This window comes from Tupaia chinensis, unplaced genomic scaffold (genome assembly GCF_000334495.1).
Source record: "Tupaia chinensis unplaced genomic scaffold, TupChi_1.0 Scaffold000226_1, whole genome shotgun sequence".
NCBI classification, from domain to species: domain Eukaryota; kingdom Metazoa; phylum Chordata; class Mammalia; order Scandentia; family Tupaiidae; genus Tupaia; species Tupaia belangeri.
In genome coordinates this window covers 4704922-4729705 of record NW_006159701.1, presented here as the reverse complement: position 1 = coordinate 4729705, position 24784 = coordinate 4704922, and the positions used below count along the sequence as shown (strand labels likewise).

The 24784-nt window shown below is 46.4% G+C and overlaps 1 protein-coding gene and 2 non-coding genes across 5 annotated transcripts in view; all 3 read right to left on the bottom strand.

Moving 5' to 3' along the window:
• NF2 (NF2, moesin-ezrin-radixin like (MERLIN) tumor suppressor) overlaps positions 1–24784 on the bottom strand; it is a 105883-nt gene that overhangs the window by 28724 nt on the left and 52375 nt on the right. For all 3 annotated transcript variants that reach the window (XM_006147903.3, XM_006147902.3, XM_006147901.3), the window contains exons 5-11: positions 20829–20897; positions 19651–19733; positions 16260–16335; positions 11289–11423; positions 6264–6338; positions 3862–3975; positions 881–1003 (exon numbers count right to left, since the gene is read on the bottom strand). In XM_006147903.3, the coding sequence (XP_006147965.1) occupies positions 881–1003; positions 3862–3975; positions 6264–6338; positions 11289–11423; positions 16260–16335; positions 19651–19733; positions 20829–20897 (675 nt within the window). The remainder of the gene's footprint in view (positions 1–880; positions 1004–3861; positions 3976–6263; positions 6339–11288; positions 11424–16259; positions 16336–19650; positions 19734–20828; positions 20898–24784) is intronic.
• Positions 11853–12015, bottom strand: LOC114007746 (U1 spliceosomal RNA). Its single transcript, XR_003549333.1, has one exon. It is a non-coding gene; the product is annotated as a U1 spliceosomal RNA (small nuclear RNA).
• Positions 13397–13557, bottom strand: LOC114007752 (U1 spliceosomal RNA). The gene has a single exon (XR_003549338.1). It is a non-coding gene; the product is annotated as a U1 spliceosomal RNA (small nuclear RNA).

Sequence of the window (24784 nt, the reverse complement as noted above, 5' to 3'; positions counted from 1 at the left end):
GTTCACCGCCCTGGGCTTCCTTATCCTGGCCAGGAGCACTTATGTGCCTATAACCCAGGCTCGGGGTGAATTGTGCATGGAGACCCTACTACGGACACCTGTCTCTCTATCTTCTCTATCTGTCTGTCATGGTTCCCAACTTTTTTTTATTTTTTTTAAAGGATCTAGAGATAAACTAAAAAAAAGAAATGGTTATGCCCCTGGACTCTCATGTAGTTGACTGCAGTTTGAGTTCTAGACCTGGCACCTTGAAATTCACGCTGGGTGTGTGTGTGTGCATGCTCAAAATCCCCGAGAGAAGGGAGAAGAAAGGATTGCAGTGTAGCCATCCCCTTGGGGGATGATTTCTCACCTGTCTCTCTGTCACTATCTCCCTGGCAAGCACACGTGCCCTATAGCAAAAAATCACTAAAAAAAAAAAAAAAAAAAAAAGTAGCAGCAGTGACAATTCTAAGGTGAAAGTGGAGTGTGGCCGCATGTGAACTGAACCTAAATCTGTCCTGGCAACCCAGGTCGGAGGTGGGAGGCAGGGGTGCATGAGCTCACCAGAGGGACAGAGAGAGAGGGAGAAGAGAAATCACCCCCGTGAAGCTTGGTCACGCTGCAATTCCATCTCCTTGGTGTCTCCCTCCTTTCCAGGATCTGGGGCATGCGCACACTTTTCCAGGGTTTCTCTAGCCTACGGGTCTAGGACTCAACTGTTGGGTGGGCCACGAAGGATGTGGCTGCCTTAACCACCAGGCCATGGAGCAATCCTGGCATCAACTTTTTAAAAGCTGAAATAAGGCATCGCAAAGCAAATGCTGCCAATTCATGGTCCTCGGGAGGCTGGACTCCAGAGCAGCAAGAGGTCCCCTGGGACGCAGGCCCCAGAAATCACCAGTGCTTCGTTGGCCATCGTTGCCTCTTCCTTCATCTGTAGCAGCCTCCGCTCGAGCTCATCCCTCGTGCGTTCAGCCTCCTCCCTCATCTGCTTCTCTCGGGCGAGGCGCTGCCGCTCCATCTGGGGGTGAGCAAGAACAGTCACTGAGTCACAGGGTGAGACACCCACAGTGCCACAGGGATCCAAGAACAGTCTCGAGTCTCCCCTTTCTGTCCCTTGATTTTAGGTAGCCAGGGTCATTCTTATAGCCCACCCTCTGTCCCTCTAAACCAGGTGTAAGTTTGAAAATCATGACCCTTAAGATAAAGCCTAGTAATGCGGCCAGCAGGTGGTGTGGTGGTTAAGGTACTGGACTCTCATATGGCTGATAGGGGTCTGAAGTCCCTGGCCTGAGGGCTTGAAAATCACACTGGGCATGCGTGCAGGCATGCCCAAAATCTCACAAGGAGAATGGAGGAGAAGGGACTGCAGCATGGCCATCCCCCTGCGGCGCGGGTGAGTTCTCACTTCCCCTCTCACTGTCTCCCTGGCGAGCACAGGAGACCTATGGCAAAAAAAAAAAAGCCTAGTAGTGAATGAACAAACTACAAAAAGGAGGCCTCATCTTAACCTGGGCAGAATGAGGCATTCCTACACTGACAAGAATACAGCCACCTTGCCCGTGCCCCCCTCATTGGGGAAACCTCATCGACTCTGCCCAGTAGCTGACAGGATGCGTGGCTGGTTCCTCCTCTCTGAGATGGAGCTCAGTCCCAGGCAGCATTCTCGTGTGGCCAGAGGTGCCATCTCAACACCTCAGAGCTACAGGGTCGGCTCTGATTTCATCCGCAACAGCCCCGCTGTTGCCTCTGACCCACAGAACAGGGAATGCTGGCATAGGGTGCAGCAGTGGCTCGCACATTGTACGGCTCCGGGGGAAGCCTCAGCAGCCACAACCTCAACGTGCATGGCCTCACGCAGACCCTCACACAGACGCAGACGAGCCAGGCCTGCAGCAGGAGGGAGCCAGGCAGGGAACACAGTCCCCTGTCCTCAAGGCAACAGCACAAAGCCGCTGCCACTTCCCTTGCCTTCTGGATCACTGCGTTAATTGGGCCACATGCCGAGCTTAATGAGGGGAACAAGCACAGGACGGGGCTAGTCTCTGTGATCCCAGGGTACTGACTGAGTTCAGAAAGCAGCTGCCAGAAGTGACCACTGCACTGTTCTCTGCCTTGAATAAAGCCCGTTTACTTACTTCTCACCCACCTTATCTTAACTCTAGTAACACAGGATTTCTTTTTTTTTTTTAAAGACAACTGCATTCTTTTTTTAAAAATCATTTTATTTAACTTTGTTATTATTATTTTAATATTTCCAGAAAGAGACACAGAGAGAGACAGAGACAGAGAGGGAAAGTGAGAAAGCAAGCCTCCAGGTCCAGGAGTTGAACCAGGTCGGCCATGTGGGAGTCCAGTGCCCTAGGATTTCTAAGATGGCTGCTTTTTCTAAATACTGAGCCAAGAAAATTTAAAAATTAGGTTGGAACTTGAAAGAATAATGCAAAGACAAGCAATAAAATACTGTTAAGTTCTTCTCCAATTTTCTTCTTGCAGGTCAATGAAAAGCTCGGCCGATTTGTTCTCTAATTTCTACCGTATTACAATTTCCGTAAGGTGAGTTACGTCTCTATTACTCTCCACTTGAAAAAGAGCCCAGGCAACCCCCTTCAGTTCCCAACACTGTAATATGAGACCTCCACTCCCATATTAAAGGCCCTACTGTTTGCAAAGCAGTTTATCTCCTACTAAAATGGTCAGGAGCAACACGTGCCCTGATGTGACAGAGGAGAGGGATCATTAGCGCTACACGACAGATGACAACACCGAGTGAGGCCAGCTGTTGACTCGGGTCACGCACACCACATTTCAGATCTGGCGCCAAGGTCCGTGTTTGACTGGGCCCGTGGTTGCTCAGGTGCCAGGGCCGTGCCTCTGGTGTTCCCCCCACAGTGCAGGTCTGGGGTGTGTGTGCATCTCTCTGCCAGGGTCCCGAGGTGAGGTGTACATGCTCCTCGATGCCCTCGGATCTCTCACTTCCAAGCTGTGCTCTGGTAAGAAGGCGGTCGCAAGGAATGCTCCTTGAAGTTGCCACTACGACCCCATGCTGGCTCCGGAGCATTTTGGTCCAACAAAAGTCATCCCGCCACCCCCAAAGCATCCCTAAGAGCCTAGCTTCTCAGCAAGCAAGAGATGGAGAGCTGAAAGCACACTGGATCAAAGTGGGACTTTCATTCCAGATCCCAGGGCTGGAGCCAGCCTCTCCGGCGGACCCAAATCAGAGAGTGCTGCATGTACACTAATTATTACACCGCGGAGCCTGCGAGTCCTGAGGGCAGTGGCCGCCGCCGCCGCCACTCTATCTAGCAGTTCGTCCCAAAACACGATTGATATTCTCGGCAGCAAGAGCAAATTAGTTGTGTGGATTTCCGTGAGTAAGGTCTCTGAGTAGAAAACAAGGATGCAGCCCGTCGGGTCTGCTGATAGGTGCTCCTGACACCTCCCGCGGAGGGCGACGTGCCACTGGGGCTGACCTGCAGCGGGGAAGTGTGGCCGGAGTCTAATTAGCATTCCAGCAGCAGGCCCTGAGATGCTGCCTGCATTCCATCACCATCTAATTAGAAAGGGAGACGGCTGGGCAAAGGAGGCTGGTGGCAAAGAGAAAGAGCTCGGTGGATGGACCGTCACAAGCAGCTGCCTCGTCCCTGCGTTAATCACACTTAACTTCACTGACGACAGTTCTTTCAGGTATGCTCTTAGGTTGATTCCTCAGTCATAGTCCCACCAGCTGGGTTCAGCCGTTCACAGTCCCGCAGGGGTAAAACTTGAGCAGGCAAGGCTGAGGACAAACAGCTCCCACCGGCCCACAACCACTTCTTACCTCCCAGGCCCAGACGGACCAAGCCACGACACGATCGGTGAAAACAAGGCCTGGCTCACCTGCTTCCTAGCCTTCTCCTCCCTGGCCTGGGCTTTCATCTGCTGAACTTCCAGAGAGTCGGCCTTCCTCCTCCTCATAAACAGGTCATGGTTCCCGATACACAGCTGGAGAATCTAGGGCCACAGAAGCAGGGGCACGTTAATACCCACAGACTGACTTTGCTGCCTACAGCCACCTGCACTCTAGCACCTTGGGCCCTTGTAGGTGGCAGGAAACCTGAAAAGAAAAGCATAGGTCAGCCCTATGACCTATGGTTAAAGGAGCCGAATCCTACATGGCTGACTGTGCAGTTCGAATCCTGGCTCCGGTGGCTTATAAAACTACCTGAGCATGTGTCTGTGTGTGTGCCCCCAAATCCCAGCAGGATGGAGGAGAAGGGATTGCGGTGTGACCCTGCCCCACTGGGGGTGATTTTCCCCCTCTCTTTCTGGTGATCGCACACACCCTCTGGCAAAATTTTAAAAATAAAATTCCAATAAAAAGCCAAGGGTAGGGAACCAGCAGTTAGCGTAATGGCTATGTCGCTGGATTCCCACGTAGTCGACCGCGGTTCGTGTCCCGGACCCGGTGGCTTAAAACTCACACCGGGCGCGTGTGCGTGCGTGCCCAAGATCCCGAGAGGAGAATGGAGGAGAAGGGATTGCGGCGTGACCATCCCCCCTGGGGGGTGATTTCTCGCTTTCTGTCTCTATGTCTCTCTCTGTCTGTCTGGCGAACGCACGCGCCCTACAGTGAAAATCTCTCTCAAAAAAAAAAAAAAAAGCCAAGGGTAGGGCCAGCTCTCTGGCCTGATAGTTAAGGCAGCTGGATCCCACATGGCCGACTGATGGTTCCAGCCCCGTACCCAGTGGCTTTAGAAACATTCTGGGCAACACCAGTAGGGGGCATGGAAATTAAGGTGCTGGATCCCAAATGGCCAGTCGTGTTGTTTGAGTCCCAGACCTGTGGCTTGAAAATCATGCTGGGGGCATGTGCATGCATGCCCCAAATCTCAGGGATGCTAGAGGAGAAGGGTTTACAGCATGGCCATCCCCCTCTGGAAGGGGATTTCTTACTTTCCCTGTCTTTCTCTGGCAAGTGCATGCACCCTGTAGTAAAAACTAAAAAGAAAATTAAAAAAAAAGAAAAAAGTAGGCCAGGCATGTATGTGTGCCCAAAATCCTGAAAGAGAGATGGAGGAGAAGGGATTACAGCATGACCATTTCCTATGCTGAGGGCTCTCTCCTTTCTCTCTCTCTCTCTCTCTCTTTCTCTGGCAAGTACAAGCACAATCTAGTGCACATGCTTGCACACATACACGCACACACACACAGAGCAATAAACAAAAGAAAGCAGTAAGCACAGACCTCAGAAAGAGGAGGGAGACAAAACTAGCAGGCTACTGGCTACTGACATGAAGGGTCACCACAGTACTGGGGTGTGCTGTTAAAGTTGAATGGGGGGCCAGCAGGTGGCGTGATGGATAAAGGCACTGGATTCCCACATGGCCAACCATGGTTGAAGCCCCAGAACTGGCAGCTTGCTTTCCCTTTCTCTCTCTCTGTCTCTATCTAGTCAAATTAAAAAATAATAATAACAGATGGAATTAAATAAATAAATAATAATTTTTTTTTTTAAGAAGCTGAACGGTGGGAACCAGCAGTTAGCGTAATGGCTATGTCGCTGGACTCCCACATCGTCGACCGCGGTTCGTGTCCCGGACCCGGGGGCTTAAAACTCACGCCGGGCACGTGTGCGTGCGTGCCCAAGATCCCGAGAGGAGAATGGAGGAGAAGGGATTGCGGCGTGACCATCCCCCCTGGGGGGAGATTTCTCGCTTTCTGTCTCTATGTCTCTCTCTGTCTGTCTGGCGAGCGCACGCGCCCTACAGTGAAAATCTCTCCAAAAAAAAAAAGAAGCTGAATGGTGGGGCCCAGCAGGTGGTATGGTGGGTAAGGCACTGGACTCCCCCATGGCTGACCATGGTTCAGGTCCCAGACTTGCCAGCTTGCTTTTTCACTTTCTCTCCCTCTCTCTCTCTCTGGTAAATATATGTGCCCCAAAGCAAATTTTAAATAACAACAATAATAACAATAAATAAAACTTTTTTAAAAAGTTTTTAAATTAAAAAAAAATCGAATCACAGGTACAAAACTATTCATTTTTATCTTTCTTTATACCTAATATATACATTTCCTTATCTTTATATGTAGAAAGCACTTCAGTAAAAACCATTTTTAAAATTGCATTATAAAATTTAGGTTTGATTCTCTAGCCTACACAAAGGGAAAAAAGCATGTACCAAGTCAGCTGTAATTCTACACTCTCCAAGATGTCACTCTGATAGCCTCTAAAAAGAAACATTCGATTTTTCTCAGAAAAGCTACAGTTATCAGTAATGAAAACCAGGATCTCAACTTACCAGCTTATTAACGCGAAGCTTTGAGGAGTTAAATTTGAAGACATCAATTTTCTTATCCAGTGGTTTAATAGTAAACTGAAAGAAGAAAGCAGAAAACAGCTCTAGTCTGACAGCCTGGAATGCTACCACCGACTGCGAAATTCCACAAAAACAGCAACCTCACTGTCCACGGCCCAGCCAGAGGCTCTGCACAGTCCAGGCTTCTTGGTACCCGGCACTTGGCCTCAGTGAGCTGGGAGCAAGAAGGGTGCCGAGCCTGGGAGGTGGGAGTTCAGGATCTTAAGTGTGCTCTCTGCACCGTCGCAGGCATGGGTGTGAGGAAGAATGCAGGCCATCTGAAACATGCTCCCATGATGGGCCCACCCTCAAGGCCAACACGCGGAGGCATAGCTCTGCCTTCGTGAAGACCCTGACCTAGCAGGATTTACACTAGGACAGCCAGTTACTCAAGGAACGACATGACATATTGGTGCCTCGTGGAGTGTTTCAAATCCAAACGTCCTGGCATTCAGAGTAGATCCACTGAGGGGGCAGAAACTGTCATAGAAGAATATGGCCAAGCCATAGGGGTATATGTTTGAGAGCACTATGCAGTTCAAGTCCTGGACCTGGTAGCTTGGAAAACATGCAGGGTACCTATGTGTGCATGCCTAAAATCCTGAGAGGGGAGGAGAAAAGGGATAGTGGCATGGCCACAATCATGGGGAGTGATTCCTCACTTTCTCTCTCTCTCTGTCTCTGTCTCTCCACCAAGTGCATGTGCTCTATGGCAAAACTTAAAAAAAAAAAAAAAAGGAGGAGGAAGGTCAGCCCTTGTGGCTTAGTGGTTAAGAACCCGGATTCCATGTGGCCAACTGCATGGTTCAAGTCCCAGACTTGGTGGTTTGAGAAACACACAAGCACATGTGGCTATAATCCCCAAAGGATGAAGAGATAGAAGAGAAGGGATTATGGCAAGACCATTCCCCATGGGGGGGGGGGGTTGCTTTCTCCTCTCCTCTCTCTGAATCTCTCTGGGGAATGCATATGCCCTCTAGCAAATGAACGAATGAATGAATAAATAAATAAATAAGGCAGACTGCACAATTTGAATGCCAGCCCCAAAGGCTTGAAAAACACACTGGCATGTGTGCATGCATGCCCCAAAATCCTGGGAGGATGAAGAAATGGAGAAGTGACTGCAGGGAGACCATGCCCAGTGTTTCTCTCTGGAAAGTGCATGTGCTCTCTGGTAAATTTAAAAATAAAAAATGAAAAAACAAAAAGGAGGAGAAGGCAGAGTAGCTAAAAGTTAGAATGGAGGGTCGTTCTGGATGGAAATACGTGGAGATGCGGAGCTGAGCACCTCGCAGGCTTAGGCTGGGAAGGAGGCCGAATTGGGCTGAGGGGTATAAGGAATACAAGATGAAGGATTTAGAACCAATGCGACAGACACAGGATATCTCTACGGGTTAATAAACCTGAGGATGATTGGGGAAAAGCTATTCACAGAAGAAATAAGATGTGAAGAAAAATGAACTGTAATAGAAAAGAAAAACACAGTTTTTGAAATCCAAGTGGAGAGAAAGATAAACGATGAGGATGGATGGTGGCTTAGTAAGAAAACCCAGGGCCGGACCAGTGGCAGGGAAACATTAAAAAAGAAAAAAAAAGGGGGGCCAGCAGGTGGTGTGGTGGTTAAGGCACTGGATTCCACATGGCCCAGCTCCACAGTTGAAACCCCAGATCCAGCAGCCTAAAAAACACTCCAGACATGTGTGCCCAAAATCCTGAGGAGAAGGGACTGCGGCATGGCCGTCCCCCTGGGGGTGATTCCTCACTTCCCCTGCCTCTCTCTCTCTCTCCAGTGTGTGCACTCACCCTATTGTGAAAAATTTTAAAACAAACAAACAAAAATATAGCTGGCCCTGGTGACTCAGCAGTACTGTAACAGTCTGTGAGCCAGAAGCAGTATGGACGAGCAGGTTCAGTGGCCGGGTCCACAGAGCAGGGCGAGCTCCTGTGCTGGGAAAGGCTGGGGGATCGTGGCATGAGACCTTACTGAGGGTGCTCGTTTCTCTCTTGCTTTCACTCTGTCTCTCTCCTTCATGGAAAAATAAATAAACTTGAGAAAAACAACTGCTGTCCTCAGCCATTCCTGATGACACTAGACAGACCCTGAATTTCAAAGACGCACTTAAACAAACAGATATCCCATCCCCAGAAAGACTGGCTAAGCAGATAAACGGGCGTGGGCAGCTATATCCCTGGTCCGTCCTTCCACATGTAGTACTGTCCGATGAGGGCTGAGCATGCTGAGGACCAAAAACGGTGCTTTGTTCAGCTTTCGGCCAAGTTAACTTAAAAACAGGATTGCTCTTGCGTAGGCTGCTATCTGTGAATTGTGCAAGCCTATTTCTGGCCTTGCTGTCAAACCTCAGAGATGTCAGTGGGAAACCACAAGTAGTGGGGAAACCACAGGCTCTGCGCCGCACCAGGGCGTACACAAAGAATCAATGGCTCACTTAGAATAAACTAACATTTCTGTTTTGACAGGCCGGCTGTCGTGCATGACCACCAAGACTACTTCCTATTATGCCAAGTCAGCTTGGGGTCCTCATGCTGCGTGAGTTATTGACGTGATGGAGCGTGACAGAGCCTTGCTCTGGAGAGGGCATGCTAGAGTTTATTGCGTCTGGCCACATGAGGAGAGACTCGTCCCTGGGTCCTTTGCGTAAGGAGTGTCTGGGGAGCCTTTAGCGCTCAAATGTGTAGATGTGCAATAAACAGACTTGATGAAACTGGAGATGAAAACTACCTTTCCAGGGCACACCTAATTGCTGTCAGTCATGTGGAGCTTTCAGCTAAAGTCTTTTTTTTTAAATTCCTGGGACCAGCAGATGGCATAATTGTTATGTTGCTGGACTCCCACGTAGTTGACTGAGGTTCAAGTCTCGGACCCAGTGGGTTCAAAATCATGCCGATGCATGTGCGTGCATGCCCAAAATCCCAAGAGGGGAATGGAAAAGAAGGGACTGCAGTATGGCCATCCCCTGGGAGGTGATTTCTCGCTTTCTGTGTCCTTCTGGCCAGTTCACACGTGCGTTCTATAGCAAAAATCTGTAACAAAAAAAAAAAAAAGAAAGAAAAGAAATTTCTAAAAACCTGTCCCCTGGGCTAACTACTTAGAGAACTTCAAAGTAAGAGCATTTTGAGGGGCCAGCAGGTGGCATGGTGGTTAAGGGCACTGGACTCCCACATGGCTGACCACTGTTTGAGTCCCAGACCTGGCGACTTGCTTTCTCACTTTCCCTCTCTCTCTCCTTTTCTCTGGTCAAATAAGTAAGTTAAATTAATTAAATAAAGTTAAATAAAACAATTCTTAAAGAAAAAAGCATTTTGAATGAATAAGCTCAATCTGTCCCATCAGACATGGCTGCAGAGATTGCAACTATATACGGGAAACCAGAGGCCTGGTGTGCCTTTCCTAAAGTGCTGTGTAAAAAGAGAAGAGAGCACAGAGCGTTTGCTTGGGAGCCAGGCCTTGGCAGGCAACAATAGAAACAGACACTGTGACTGACTGCCCCTGCGTCCTGGCAGTGCAGGAAGTCACCAGGCACAGTCCAGCCTCCCTCCACTGTAGTCCCCTGTGCTCTCGGGGCCTCTGGGGCTCCATGGAAAGCAGATGATGTGACATCAACATTCCTGGCTCAAGCCCCTGCTAGTCCACAGACACAGGCCACTTGGTCCCTCTGCATCTCTGCCTCCTGATGGGACCCAGAAAATACAGCCCTAGCCATACAGCCGTGTCCTAACAAGGATTAAATTAGCGCATGCTTAAAGTTCTTCCAAGTGTGGGACCAGCAGACGGCATAGTGGTTTTATCACTGGACCCAGACTTAAAACTCATACCGTGTGTGTGTGTGTGTGCATGGCAACATACACGACAGGAAATGGAGAAGGAATTGTAGTGTGCCCCCCGCCCCCAGGAGGTGATTTCTTGCTTTCTGTCTCTCTGGTGAGTGTACATGCCCTATAACAAAAATCTCTTAAAAAAATTAAAAAAGTCCTTCTAAGTGGAAGCACTGTATTTTAAATCACCTTCCTTAGAGTTCCTTCCACTGTTGTTATTTAACTATAACTTCCTTGAGGACTGGGACTGGATTTTTCTACCGTTTTGTCTGGCCTATGAAATCTAACACAAAGCAGATGCTCAATAATTTCTTTAAAATTACTGAGAATGAATGACTTCATGGATGAATAAACATGTCATTTGGGAAAAGCTATCATCCTGAATAAAAATATTTGAATTCAAGAACACATCCCATCACATGTAGTTAAGTGCAACACAGAAGAAGCCCTATCAGACGTGGTCAACCAGGGTTCGAGTTCCAGCCATGATCCAGGATCCTGATGGGATGGAGAACTGAAAAATGCAGTGTCATCAGGCCCTACTGAGGGGGTTTTCTCTCTCTTTCTCACACACATATAGACATGCCTGCTGGCATTTAAAAATATTAAATTCTAACAGTGTTTATCTATTTGGTCAAACTCAAATTTTTGTAAGCCTGTTAGCCTGCTATTCTGATGTGTATACACATGCACACACATGACACACACATGTATGTATGTGTATGTGTGTATATACATGTGTGTATTCTTACTCCACATGTACTGAGCGCTGGACACAGAGGGCTCAATACAGATGACATTTGAAATACAACGAATTTTTTACCAGAAGTAGACAGCCAAGTAATAAGAAAATGTTACTCTTTTGGTTTGTTTACTGTTCTTTGGGTCTTAGCTCTGACAAGCTGAGCTTTCCAGTCTCTTGTTAGTCAGTAGTGGGGTTTAGTGATACCCTTTGAAAAAAGGAGGCCAATACTGTTTTGTAAATACTTTTAAAATCAACAACCAAAATCCCAAAGACTGAGAATTAAAGGATTTTACTGATAACACGGAATCTGCCTGGATAGGGAGGTCCAACGAGGAGGAGAGACCTTTTTCTGGGCCAGTCTTGGCATCTGCTGTACAGACATATCCTACCTCCTTGTCGCTGTATGAGATGTTTCGGATTTCATTCCAGGGGAAGGAGATCTTTGGGGTCAGCCGGTTATCGGGGTCGTAGATGTGAAGCCCCAGAGCATCCACTCCAAGCAGCAGCTCTGTGCCCTTTTTGTTCTGTAGATCCAATAAAGAACAGCCAGTGTAAGCTCCAGCTGAGGCTCGAGATTGTATTCAACTTCCCAAAGAACCTGGCACGCACTGTTATATATGACAAGTTCCAGCAGGTCCGACAGAAGTCAGCAGTCTTACAACCCAGGAGGCTTCCAGCTTCCTGAATGGGGACAAAACCATACTGTTCTTATGACTTGTGTGTCCCCCAAGAGCCTCCCTAGGGGCTCTGCCACTGGCCTGATGGCTAAAGTGGGGGGTCAGCGGTGCTGTGATTGCTAATTAAATAATAGTTATTACAGATGTACTGGGTTGTCTGGAAAGTCGTGACAGATTTTTGCACAGAAAAACATAGAAAAATACATCATGACTTTCCCAATAACCTAATAGAATTAGAACCCATCAGTTCAAAAAAAATTTTTTTTTAATTTTTTACAGGGGAAAGCACGAACATGGGCCCCCCTACCACAAATTATGCAGTCAAGTTTCCCACATTTGGGGAAATCGCAGGGGTCAGCACATCGGGAGTGCAATGGATAAGCCTCACCCTGGGAGAACCACCTTCATGATCATGGTATCTCCCCTGCCAGGTAAGTATCAGTTTAAATATTTCTTATTTTAAAAAAAAAGACTGGACCAGTTGGTAGTGTGACAATTAAGGTAGTTAGCCCCCATGGCCAACTGTGGCAGTTTGAGTCCTGGACCCAGCAGCCTGAAAAACATGCCAGGGATGTGTACATACATGCCCAAATCACAACAGGAGGAAGAAACAGAGGAGAAGGGGTTAAAGTGTGACCATGCCCCATCGGGGTTCTTTCTCACTTTCTCTCTCTCTCTCTTTCTCTCTGGCAAGCACACATGTCCTCTGGCAAAAATTTAAAAGAAAAACAAAGTTGTTGGACTGCTAAAAAGAATTTCTTTTTCTTTTTTTAGGCTTTTATGCTATAGGGCATGTACATGTGCCAGGAGAGAAACAGAGAATGGGAAAGTGAGAAATCATCCTCTGAGGGAATGAATAACTACACTGCAGTCCCCTCTCCTCCACCTTCCTCTCGGGATGTTAGGCATGCACATACATGCGCCTGGTTTAAGTCTTGAGCCATCAGGTCTGGGACTCAAACCGTGATCAGCCACATGGGAGTCCAGCACCTTAAAGCCAGTGACCTAGTCAGCAGTCAGAGTAGCCAGGGGCAAACACTCTGGGCCCCAAGTCAGTGACACAGCACTAGAGCACGTGCTCACATGCAGGCTTGTCCACCTTGGTGTGGTCTGGCCCTTGCCTGGCCGTGGAAGGAACCTCCCTGCACCAGCACACTACAGCACCTGACCCCTTGCTGACACCAAGGAAATTGAACCAAGACTCAAGAGCAGGAAAACAGAGCTGCCAGCTGAGAAGGTGCTCGGACCGTGATGAGAAGTACCAATCTAACAGCAGGCGTCAGATGGAGAAGTGAGTGTTCCGCCATAAATCTTTTCACTCCTCCTCACACCCTGAAGTCAGGCACTATCACCAGCCCATGAGAGACTCTTCTGCTTGTCTGCAAAGCTCTTAAGACCACTGTGTTAACTGAAGTGAGGCTGTGTGCCTTTAAATCTACAGTACATCTTGAAAACGAGATGTTTGGTTATGTTTCTATTCAGTTTTAATTTTTTTTTTTTTTTTTTTAATGGATTATACCCTCTGCCCATCCCCGCTATCATCATGACTCCAACACTTCTAGAGATGAAACACAGACGCGGGGATTCAAGCAGCCCCTTTTAAATCGTCTCGAAGCATCTATCTTCCTGGCTAAAGTGGGGGGTCAGCGGTGCTGTGATTGCTAATTAAATAATAGTTATTACAGATGTACTGGGTTGTCTGGAAAGTCGTGACAGATTTTTGCACAGAAAAACATAGAAAAATACATCATGACTTTCCCAATAACCTAATAGAATTAGAACCCATCAGTTCAAAAAAAATTTTTTTTTAATTTTTTACAGGGGAAAGCATGAACATGGGCCCCCCTACCACAAATTATGCAGTCAAGTTTCCCACATTTGGGGAAATCGCAGGGGTCAGCACATCGGGAGTGCAATGGATAAGCCTCACCCTGGGAGAACCACCTTCATGATCATGGTATCTCCCCTGCCAGGTAAGTATCAGTTTAAATATTTCTTATTTTAAAAAAAAAGACTGGACCAGTTGGTAGTGTGACAATTAAGGTAGTTAGCCCCCATGGCCAACTGTGGCAGTTTGAGTCCTGGACCCAGCAGCCTGAAAAACATGCCAGGGATGTGTACATACATGCCCAAATCACAACAGGAGGAAGAAACAGAGGAGAAGGGGTTAAAGTGTGACCATGCCCCATCGGGGTTCTTTCTCACTTTCTCTCTCTCTCTCTTTCTCTCTGGCAAGCACACATGTCCTCTGGCAAAAATTTAAAAGAAAAACAAAGTTGTTGGACTGCTAAAAAGAATTTCTTTTTCTTTTTTTAGGCTTTTATGCTATAGGGCATGTACATGTGCCAGGAGAGAAACAGAGAATGGGAAAGTGAGAAATCATCCTCTGAGGGAATGAATAACTACACTGCAGTCCCCTCTCCTCCACCTTCCTCTCGGGATGTTAGGCATGCACATACATGCGCCTGGTTTAAGTCTTGAGCCATCAGGTCTGGGACTCGAACCGTGATCAGCCACATGGGAGTCCAGCACCTTAAAGCCAGTGACCTAGTCAGCAGTCAGAGTAGCCAGGGGCAAACACTCTGGGCCCCAAGTCAGTGACACAGCACTAGAGCACGTGCTCACATGCAGGCTTGTCCGCCTTGGTGTGGTCTGGCCCTTGCCTGGCCGTGGAAGGAACCTCCCTGCACCAGCACACTACAGCACCTGACCCCTTGCTGACACCAAGGAAATTGAACCAAGACTCAAGAGCAGGAAAACAGAGCTGCCAGCTGAGAAGGTGCTCGGACCGTGATGAGAAGTACCAATCTAACAGCAGGCGTCAGATGGAGAAGTGAGTGTTCCGCCATAAATCTTTTCACTCCTCCTCACACCCTGAAGTCAGGCACTATCACCAGCCCATGAGAGACTCTTCTGCTTGTCTGCAAAGCTCTTAAGACCACTGTGTTAACTGAAGTGAGGCTGTGTGCCTTTAAATCTACAGTACATCTTGAAAACGAGATGTTTGGTTATGTTTCTATTCAGTTTAAGTTTTTTTTTTTTTTTTAATGGATTATACCCTCTGCCCATCCCCGCTATCATCATGACTCCAACACTTCTAGAGATGAAACACAGACGCGGGGATTCAAGCAGCCCCTTTTAAATCGTCTCGAAGCATCTATCTTCCTCTACCTTCCTGTTCATGGTGGAATTCCAGGAACTCTAACACAAAAGACATGAAAATAGCCTTCAGTTTTGTCTATTGCTCAGAAAAAGAAACACACACACGAATAGCATACATTAGCCTGACTAATGTAGAAATATTCCCTAATAAGAAACTGGTTTTCTGAGGCTTATAAAACAGGTTTTGTAGCATATAGGTGGCTTGCATGTGAGGCAAGACGAGTTGGGTTTACAAAACCATAGCGATGTGTTAAATTAGTCTGACTTTAAAGAGGCCAAACAATTAGCAAATACAATTTAATCAAGCTGAGTAAACAACCTTCCGCGTTGTGATGAAACATCTTTGAGGTATTTGTTTATGAAATAACATGACGTTTCAGTGTGCATTATTTTTAAACAAAGTAATCCGTAAAAATCATCCATATTTAGGAAAACAAAATAAAGTAGAAAGCTATTCTAGAATACTTAAACTATATTTTAATTTACACACATTTAATACGAAAGATTTAAGAACCCAAAAATGGGAAACAAAGCATAACTATAATGCTAAATGTGGACTACTGTGACTGTTTTATTTGTTTTTGTTTCAGTTTCTTTTAGTTTAGGGTTTTGTTTGTTTGTTTGTTTTTGGTATAGGGCGCATGTGCTTGCTGACAGATTGATGAAATGTGGGAAAATGGGAAAGCACACCCCCCACACCAGGAGGATGGTCACCACAATCTCTTCTCCTCCATCCTCCTCTTGGGATTTTGGACATGTGCACACACGCACCCAGCATGTTTCTCAAGCTGCCAGGTTTGAGACTTGAACTGCATAGCTTACCGTGTAGGATACAGACCCCTTAACCTCCGTGCCCCCGCTGGTCCCATGGCTGACTGTTTTAACATTGACTATCTACAGTCTAGAAACAGTGATGAGATGCTTTAGCAAATCGTGTATATTCCTCTAAAAGGAGCTGCCTATTTTCCTGCATCCAGCAACCGACCCCCGGGAGAAAGACATTCTAAAGGCTCAGACCTGGACTGAACACAAAAGCCTCTCTCTGGGAAGCAGTGGGTTCCCAGAGGATAGCACTATTAATGGTCTGAAAAGAAAACCAATTAGCCTCATAGTGAGTAAAAGAGTCCCCACCCAAACAAATCAGTAATCTATAAAAGCAGCTTTACGTTCCCTGTGCCCTGGGGAGAGCAAGTATTTACAGGTGCTCCCTGTGGGCCGAGCTCTGAGAGCCAGAAATAATCAAACATTACACTGGGAGCATTCAAACAGGTTTCTGGTGAAAGCAGAACCAGGCCCAACTCCCCCAAGGCTCAACTGACACTTAATTACCTATGATCTAATTGAAGTCCAAAAATAGGAAATGAGGCGCTAAGACCGCTCTCCCCCCTCTCTCTCCTTCTTTACCACTGGACCAGAAAAGATTCTATCACCCTGGAATGAAGAAGTAACCCATTTCAGCAGTCCGCCCCTGATTTCAACCTCTGTTTACTAGACAGCGAACTCGGAAAGGTTTCAACACACCCGGATTGCGAAGTAGTTCACACCGTACATCTCCAGGTCCTGAGCTATCTTCAGATATTCCATTTCCGCTTCATCCCTGTGAGAACAGAAGACACTGTCACCAGGGTTAAGTGAGTAGGGCGGGCACGTGCCACGCTCCGCATTCTGGACCTGTCATTCCCCCGGAGCCACGTGGCTGGCAGAAGACCCAGGCCAGAGCAGAGACACCACCCCGAGTCTATTAAACACTCCAAGGTCAAGCAGAATCTCCCCTCCCCGTGAAAATGAGAAGACTCATTCCGGCATCTCTGGGCTGCAATTTCACATCCTGTCCTTGGTAAACAGGGACACCCGTCTAGTGGTGTGTTATCTTGTGCTCGCAAATGGATGCTCAGAGGTAGTTTTTCCTTTAGCTTTGTGCACTTTCTTCACCTAGAAGGGTTCGGGAGGAAACAACTCTCTAGGAGCTACCTGGCTGCGATGTTCCTGATTTTACTTCTCTGGGTATTGTTGGAGGTCAGGGCAAGAGCTGCCTGAGCTATAAAACCCACAGCAGGCCCCTACCTCTAAGATGTAAGTCAAACACAAAGCAGGCGCTCAAAGCTACAGTGACTTGTATAAAGCTCCCAAATAAGCACAGGATTAAAATACTGTAACTCAAGTCTCCCTTTGACCTTGTCCTCCCTCTTCCCTCTCTCTACGATCTCAAAATGCTCTCAAATGAATTTTAAAAATTCAACCTGAGAGAATGCCAAGTGTTGGCAAGCGGTAGAGCAACCAGAAATCCTGCATGCTGCTGATGGGAACTGGTACAATCACTTTGGGAAACTGACATTATTGTAACGGCAAAAGCAGGAAACACTCCATCAGTCTAAATGTCAAAGGTAGCGTGGATAGGGGCCAGCAGATGGCATAGAGATTACATCGCTGGACTCCCACACGGTTGACTGTGGTTTGAATCCTGGCCCCAAAGGCTTGAAACTCATGCCAGGCACATGTGCGTGCGTGCCCAAGATCCCAGAGGAGAATGGAGGAGAGGAGACTGCATGGCTTTCCCTCCGGCGGGTATTTCTCTCTCTTTCTTACTGTCTGTCTACTCACTGCCCCATCCCACCCCTGTGAGTACACTTGCCCTAAGGCAAAAACCTCTTTAAAAAAAAAAAAAAAGGGAAAAAGGTAGAATAGGTAGAACCGATAAATAATAGGTGTTATATTAATCCAAGGGATGTCTACACAGCAATGAAAACAAAATTACCACATGCCACAAACCCTAATCTCACAATAGGATGCTGAGTACAGAAGAGGGACACAAAAAATAGAACTGTCTGATTGCAGTGTTTAAAACAGGCAAGACTAACCTGTGGAATAAAGTCAAGACACAGTTACCTTTGGAGAAGGAAGGGGTATATGGGGAGGGGGTTACGGGCAGTTGCTATGCTTGGTATTACATGGTGGTTCTACTTTGTGATGGCCGAGTTGACCATTTACGATTGTCTAATTTTCAGTATGTATATTATACCTTTTATTTTAGAGAGATTTTTAATATAGGGCACATGCACTCGTCAAAGAGACAGAGACACAGACAGACAGAAGTGAGAAACCACTCCCTGAAGGGATGGCCACACCTCAATCCTTTCTCCTTCATTTTCCTGTCGAGATTTTGGGCATGCACACACATGTGCCCAGCGTGAATTTCAAGCTGACTGGTCTGGGACTCGAACCACAGCTGGCCACGTGGGAGTCCAGTGATGTAACCATTTACACCATCTACTGGTCCCTATATTTTAAACTTTTTAAAAGTTGGGGAAAAAAAAAAGAAAGCAAATGTGGCCAGCCACAGTGGCACACCCTGATGCTGAAGCCACATGGGAAGGTCCTAGGTTTGCATCAGAACATCCCATGTGCATGTCAGACATCCGTGTGCATGTCTGTGATGCTGACTGGCTGAGGCTGGGGACAGAGTGTAGACTATCTGTCTGTCTCTCACTGAAGAAATTAATGGACTTTAAAAGAAAAAGAAAAGAGCAAGCCAGCCCATGGTCTAGTGGTTAAGGGAGCCAGATTCTATATGGCCAACTGCTTGGTTCAAAGCCAACCCTGGCAGTTAGAAAAATCCACATCAGCATGTGTGCGTGCATACCCCAGATCCCAGCAGGATGGGGGAGTGGAGGAGAAGGGTTTGCAGTGTGATCATGCCCCAGTGAGGGGTGCTTTCTCCCTCTCTATTTGGAGAGCACACAATAGTGTGTGAAGGTTAGTTGATTTGAAGAAGAGAAAACATTTAAAAAGGCTAATGAAAAGCTCACTTCTAAAGTGATTAGGAGAAAGCTATCCTAGTACCAGATACAATTCTTTACCTTTTTGGTTTTTTTTTGAGAGGTTTTTGCTACAGGGCACATGTGCTCGCCAGAGAGACAGAGAGACAGAAAGCGAGAATCACCCGCTAGGGGGGATGGCCACACCACAGTCCCTTCTCCTCCATTCTCCTCTCAGGATCTTGGGCACGCACACACGCCCGGCGTGAGTTTAAGCCACCGGGTCCAGGACTCAAACCATGGTTGACTACATGGAAGTCCAGTGACATAGCCATTATGCTGCTAGTCCCCACTTCTTTACCTTTTAGATTACACAAATTAGTAAATCTTCAGCACTTGATAAAAACAAATGCTAAAGATGGCATGGGGTGATGGGGGCGCTCTTCTGACAGTGCGCGTGCAAATGGGTCCAAACGTTTTGGACGGCAGTTTGGTGGCACCTGTCAGAACACAAAATGCTCACATCCTCTGACTCGGCAACTCTCCTTCTAAAGAATCCATCCTCAGATCTGCTCACACAATTGTATACAGATAGAAGATTGTGCATGGGAGAATAAAAAGTGAAAAAAAAAAAAAACAAAAACAAACCCTGCAGATAGCCCATAATGCCATCAATAGAGGGATGGATATAAAATCAGTAAGATATCCATATGATAGAATTCTTTTCTTCTTTAAAGAATTATTTATTTCATTTTACTTATTATTTTTTAATTTGACCAGAGAGAGAAGGAAAATGAGAAAGCAAGCCACCAGGTCCAGGACTCAAACCACAGTCAGCCATGTGGGAGTCCATCACCTTAATCTCTATACCACCTGCTGGCCCCCATGCGATAGCGTTCTTAAAATGTAACTAGATTTCCAATCCATGTAGTAGGTCTATACATTCCGAAAGGCAGTCTACACATGTCTACTTTATACCGCTAGAAAAAGAATGCGTGCGAGGTGGAAGGCCGACATTGCTCCCAGTTCTCCTCTTTTCTTTTATGTACTTCAGTACTGCATTTTGTTCAACAAGCTTGCCCTACTTTTGTAGTTCTTTAAGGAAAAAAAAAAAAATGCCCATAAACAAATGCAAACCAACAATGAAGCAGCCTCACCTGGCTCGGCCTCGGTGCTCTGCGTACCAGGCAGTAATTCTCTCCTCCCACATTTCCGGAGTCATTTGATACAGATTTATTACCTACCAAAAAATAGAGCAAGATAAAAAAAAAAAAAAAAACCCACGCATAAAGTAAGTTTGGGTATTGTTTGCCATTTTTATAATTATGCATGATTTTTACAAAACAGCAAGGCTATTTTTAAAATCCCGCGCGCAGGGAGACAGTCACACGCAGAGGTGGGCGTGTAAACAAGCACCATTACGTGGAGGGGAAACTCAGAAAACTGCACCCCTTGCCTGGCAGCGGCCCCACTTTCCCGCCTGGCTGTACACCCAGAGGCCACCTCTGGCAGCAGAGCTCATCCAGAGCCACGCTCACAAATCTCAGGGAAGGACAGGTAAAGGCAGTGAAAGGCAAGGGCAGACCTTTATTACCCAGTGACAGATGAGTGGGGCTATAAAATCAGAAGCAGCAAGAGGGAGGGAGGGCCTGCGCCTGTGGCTAATGAACAAGATGAACAACCCCAAGGATTGAAAACCACAACATCCACCCCTACCTCATCTCCTCCACCCACCCTTCAGGGCTGCAAACAGCTCAGTCCTCCCCACTGAACACACACACTGTGCCACGTTTCTTCTGGGAATCACTGACGCTCCACCATCTCTACAGAAATGACCCCGCTAGAGAAACGTTTTCCAGGCCATGCTGGTCCTTGCCACCTCAATCACACTCTACAAACCTCTGGTTTTCTTTCTTTTTTTCTTTTAGTTTTTGCTATAGGGCACATGTGCACTTACCAGAGAGAGACAGAAAGGAAAGTGAGAAATCACCCCCTGGGGGGGGATGGTCATGCTTCAATCCCTTCTTCTCTGTTCTCTCGGGATTGTAAGTGTACATGCACACTCACCTGTTGTGATTTTTCAAGCCACCAGGTCTGGGACTCGAACCACACAGTCGGCCATAGGGGATCCAGCTACCTTAACCTCCACACCACTTGCTAGCCTGGTTTTTCATATTCTTAACAGCAATCCTACACTATTTAAGATTTATTTTAAAATATTTATATAAATCTTCTTGCCATAAACTTTCAATATTCCTTCGAGTCCTTTGGTTAGCTTTCTTTAAGACCATATAATCTGTTTATGGTTTCCCAAAGGGAGAATATGATTTCTTACCCTTTTGGGAAGCAATTCCTCTTGGGCCAAGAATCCCCGCTTGTGCACGGAGGGGTCATAGTCACCATACTGGAAGGAGAAGGAAGGGAGAGCAAGTGATTAAGATTCTACAGACAACTGCCATTTCTGAGCGGGACTCCACTCAGTCTCATTCCCTCCCAGCTCTGGGGAGCAATTCAATTCCGATGACAAGTCGAGATTTCAACCTTGCTAGTTTGTTATCCTTGAATGAAAACACAAAGCTGATTACATCTATGAGCAGAGTTGCATAATCTCGTAAGGGATGGATGGGTGATGTGCTAATAAGAATCTGACATTTGCATGGAGATGTGCTCATGTTTTCTAACCCTCCAAGAGAGCAGGGCCTTCCAAGACATTAGCTTTGCAATTGCAACAACAAACCACAACTGTGAAAGTTGCCGATTAGCAAGGTGTGATAAGAGACTTCCCTCCAAATGTGTCTAAGTGGCTAGTAATTGGAGTCCACAGCTAGGTGGGAGTCGGAATAAGGCAGACAATATTTTTTTAATACCTTTCGTTCAAGGCTCTGAAAAATGCTTTGGAAAAAATCTGATGACAACACTGTCATTCCTATGGTACAGACTCAGGAATGAGTAAAATGTTAACTGACTTTCCTAAAGCTTCGGAGCAAGTCACCAGTGGAGTTGGAAATAGGCCCTGCATTTTAATTTATACCGCTAGGGAGAATGACTTGGAAATGTATCCTCCGGTTTAGAAACAAAACAAAGCACTCCCCTCTTTCTTAGAAACCTCCCTCTAACCGGGAAATAATACAATAGGAACAAATGCCGAAGTCAGCCGGCACAGCAATAAGATGCATGCTCGGTGAGGCAGACCCACACGGGAAGGTTACTGGTTCGTATCTGGAGACCTCCCTAAGTGCTCTGGGCAGGTGTGTGTCCACCCTCGGGATCGGCTAAAGCTGGGGGTGGTTTGCAGTGTCAAGCTGGGGGTGCTGGGTCTCTGTCCCTCATTCAAATGAACGAATGTTTACGAAGGAATGAACAGTGAATATAATATACAGTAGAATATAACATTGATGGCTGTCTCTCATCAGTCCTCATTGAGTGACTTTTCTTTTTATCAAAAACAACAAAGCTCAGTATTTCAGTATAATCTTCTATCAACATTTGCCTTTTTAGCCCAATATTGGAAAAACAAAGGAAATACCAGGCACAAGGCTGCTGGTTCTATAAACACCGGCTAGACGGAGGATATCGCCCACCCTCCATCCCCAAAGAGCCTCAAGACTTCTGGCATGTTCTCCAGATGAAACCATCCACCAAATCAGAGACGCAGATTGAAAGGGGATGTTCACCAGCAACTTTAAATTGTGTCACATTCCCATACCACCTTGACCGTAAAAGCCCCGTGAGTGATCATTTCTTATCAATCTCATAATTATCTTGCAAATAGCAGAATGGTATTGCATTGTTTTCTGAGGGTTAAAGAAATGATCTGTGTAATATAAATATCCAGGGCCTGCCCCGTGGCCTAGTAGTTAAATGAGTTGGAGCCCGTATGGCCGACCACACAGTTTGAATCCTGGCCACAGTGGCTTGGAAAACACGCTAGGTGCATGTGCATGTATGCCCATACCCAAATCCCAGCAGGATAAAGAGGAGAGATTGTGGTATGATCACTTCCTGTTTGGGGGGGGGTGTTCTTCCTCTCCCTCTCTCTTTCTCTCTGGTGAGGGTACATGTCCCCTAGCAATTAAACCAGAACATAAATATATAAACACTTTAAATATGCCAGCTTTTGTAACCATGTCCAGGCATGTCTTCCTTTAAAATACTGGGAGCCCCGGGGAAGTATCAGTCAGGAACTGCTCTGAGCTTTAGCGGCCCTCCCTGGGAAGACAGCGGGAGAATGCAGGCAGAGCCTGGCTCCGGGAGCAGGTGGCCTAAGTTCTTCCACTTCACAGTGACCTTGGACATTGGTGGGTCTCAGTCTCCTCATCTGCATGTTAAACGGGAATACCAACAGTATTTCTCTTCCAGGACTCTTGGAGGAATTCATTGAAATAATCCACAAAACTTCAAAAAACTAAACATATACAACCTGATGGCAAAAGATCTCAGGTTTCTCCAAGTCTGTTTTCTTTTCTTTTCTTTTTTATTTGTATATTTCTTCCATAAGAGAGAGAGACTGACAGAGACAGGCATTCCCAACAGAGTCTTCATGCTGTGACCCATCCCCAGCTTCAGCCAGCCCAATCATGGGCATGTGTGTACGCACACACAGCATGCTCAGGGAGGCCTTGGGATGCAAACCCAGGACCTTCCCACATGGATGCAGCTTCACAGAGCATCGGTGACCACTGCACATCCTGGTCCCGAGTCTGTTTTCTTATTTGTCAGGTGAGAACACTGGCCTTCAAGAATCTTAAAGTAGGGGCTCTGGAGTTCCCCACTCAGGTCTTGAATACAACACCCTCTCCCTAGCCTCAGCTTCCTTATCAGTAAAGCAAGGGTCATAATAGTGCCTACCTCACGGGGTAACGAGGATGAAGTCATTCAAGTAAGCATTTACCACAGTCCTGGTTGGCTATGCCGCAGTCCCTCCTCCATTTTCCTCTTGGGATTTTGAGCGTGTGCGTGCACTCACACACACACGCGCACACACACACTCACGTGCCTGGGGTGATTTTCAAGTGCAGAGTCTAGGAATTGAACCCATGGTCAGTCATGTGGGAGTCCAGCACCACACCACCTGCTGGCCCCTGGGCATTATTATTAGGTCATTGGGAAAGTTGTGCAAAATTTTGTCTATGCAAAATGCATCATGACTTTCCTGACAAACCAATAATACTGTTATCCTTGCATTACTTCTAATGACGTTGGTCACTATTTGCCTCTCCAGTTTTAGAAGGGGCCAGATATAAAGAAAACCCCCATAGTTGCATCCTCAAAAAGCTCTCAGCAGTGCTGACCAAACGCTAATGCAAAAGTAAGCAGATATGCAAAGTTAAAGGTGTAAATTCAAGTTCCAAAGGCTTGCAAGATTAACGATTCCCATTATTATACTAAGCTCCCAGCTACTATGCTGATCAAATACATTACATCTGAGCAATGCAGAGGTGGTGAAGACCCTGCTGAAAGAACTTCTCACTGGACTAACTGCACTTCCAGCATGAAAGTCACCTTGATGTATGTGTCTTCTATTAAATGTCTCTAAAAAACAAAGGAAGGGGGGGGGGAAATCCTGAAGTTGTGGCAGTTGGCGAATACAAAAGAAAGTCATACCACTCCATAGATGGAGACGGCTGTTCTTCATCCTTTTATGTAAAAACCTGCTGGCAAAAGCAGGGTGAATTTACTGTGAGGCTCAGGAAGCTTAAATTCCAGGTCTCTACACCTGCAAGGTCCTGTAGCTAATTTTATATTCAAACTTTGGTATTCTTGCATTGAAGAGAACTCCTAAATTATATAAATTTCAGGCTCCCTCCCAAACCTGGACCTGGCCTTATTATAAGCGAGTTGAATTTAAATTCAAGAAGGAAATTCATGGCTGGAGGTTCAGAAGAAAGGGGATCACAGAGTGATGGGGCCCTGCTGGGGGTGCCTGCTTCTCGCTTTGTCTCTTGCCCACTTAGTCTCATGAATAAAAAAAGAGAAAAGAATGAAAGAAAAAAATGTTCACCACTTAAAAGATTCTTATAGCCAATTCTGAGGCAAAACATTTCTTAGGAAGCTCCTTCTGGATATTAAATAATTTCCTCTGTCTCTATGTATGGAAAATTAGATCAAATTCTTTGAACAGGATTCCACACAAACATAAAGATTTGATCACTACATTTATAGAAAAAATAAATCCCTACAACGTACCACCAGTCACATGAATTAAAGACTTAAGTGAAAATCCATAAAAATAAAATAGAGCACATATATATATATATATGTATATATATATATAAAATAAGGGTTGGGGAA